Below are 1,375 nucleotides of genomic sequence, written 5' to 3'. Positions count from 1 at the left end.
GGCCCCTGCGCCGGAGGCAGGCCCTGCGACGGAGGCAGGCCCTGCGGCCTCACACCGGCGGGGCCTGGCTGGCTTCCCTCCGCAGCACTGGCGGCCTCCGGAGCCAGGGCCGAAGAGCTCACCTCAGAGCAGAACCGCTCGGCACCCCCAGGACATATGTATAAATCCAAACATCTGCTTGCTGCTCCGCCCCGATGCCTCGAGGAGTTTTCTCTTTCAAATCCAAGGGGCCCCTTGCAGCAGAAACCATCAGCCCCTGGCAGGGGCCAGGCCCAGACTCTGCCCCTAGGCGGGGTGCTGTGCCCAACATGAAGTGATGGCGAGGGAGGAGAGCAACTGTCACGTAAGAAAGTGGAGAGAACAGAGCTCTCTAACGTGCCTTTCCTCTTCCCCATCACTAGCCAGGTCACCCAGAAAGGGCTGGGCAACCGAAAGTGTTTTGACAAAGGATCCCTCTGTCAGACCGGGCACCTCATGCAGATAGGCTCCCTTTGCCCAGGGCTATTTCAGCTTAGCGCGTGGTGTGCAGGGGTTTATGCAGAGACTGGAATAGTTCAAGGAAGTACGAAGTGAGGGAAAACCTTGCTTTACCTGTTCCTGTCTGTGTGCGGCATGCCTGTTTCCTACAGGAGACTTGGTCCTTCACCTCTATGGGGTTCTTAGTTCCTTGCAGTCCTTGAAAACTGCAGCATTTGCAGAGACAGGTTTCTTTCTACTGCTGTCCTCTTAGCTTCTTCAGGGTTTGTCACACTGCAAGTTTCCCAGGTCGGCTAAATTGCCTTTCTTTCATTTGATTTTAAAATACTCTTGGGATGCTGCCCACAGTGCCTTGATGCTGTCTTTTGATACAGTCATTATGAAGAAAATTAACAAAAGAAATAACCTTGGGTCTACATACTGACAGAAAGAGCAATAGTTTCTGTAGAGGTTATTCTCTGTGTTGCTCCCAGGCCCTGTGCACTTTGTAGAAATCAGCTGAAGATTTTCCTAGAGAAACCACTCCAGTTAGCAGAATCAATCCTGATTCAAATCTTCAACCAATAAACTCAGCACTGTGGTTTGATAAACACTGTATTTTCCAGAGTACTATTTCCCTGATAAAAGTCATCCCAACAAGATGATAGTTCACTGTGAAATCTCTTATGCAATGAGGTCTGTGAATATGTTACACCCTCGTCTTTTGTGAGTTCCCATTTCTGTTGGCTGCTGTTGTTGAATTGGTCTGAGAGGTGTCATGGGGCCCATTGCTCCCCAGGACCAGAGAAATGGTTCTTTATCACTCCAGGCTCTACTTTAATGGGTAGACCCCTGGCTGAGGGCATGGCTACACTAGAGAATGGGGGGTACCTGCAAGGTTGCCATGGTTTAACCCCAG

At 50.8% G+C, this 1,375-nt stretch overlaps 1 protein-coding gene across 1 annotated transcript in view; it reads right to left on the bottom strand.

Moving 5' to 3' along the window:
- Window positions 1–614, bottom strand: part of HUS1 (HUS1 checkpoint homolog (S. pombe)) — a 9,530-nt gene extending 8,916 nt beyond the window's left edge. Inside the window, exon 1 of the mRNA XM_009332362.1 lies at window positions 592–614. Within this exon, the coding sequence (XP_009330637.1) occupies window positions 592–614 (23 nt within the window). The remainder of the gene's footprint in view (window positions 1–591) is intronic.
- Between the last annotated feature and the right edge of the window lie 761 nt (window positions 615–1,375).

Source organism: Pygoscelis adeliae, unplaced genomic scaffold, assembly GCF_000699105.1.
Source record: "Pygoscelis adeliae isolate BGI_AS28 unplaced genomic scaffold, ASM69910v1 Scaffold119, whole genome shotgun sequence".
NCBI lineage: Eukaryota > Metazoa > Chordata > Aves > Sphenisciformes > Spheniscidae > Pygoscelis > Pygoscelis adeliae.
This window is presented reverse-complemented; position numbering and strand designations above follow the sequence as displayed.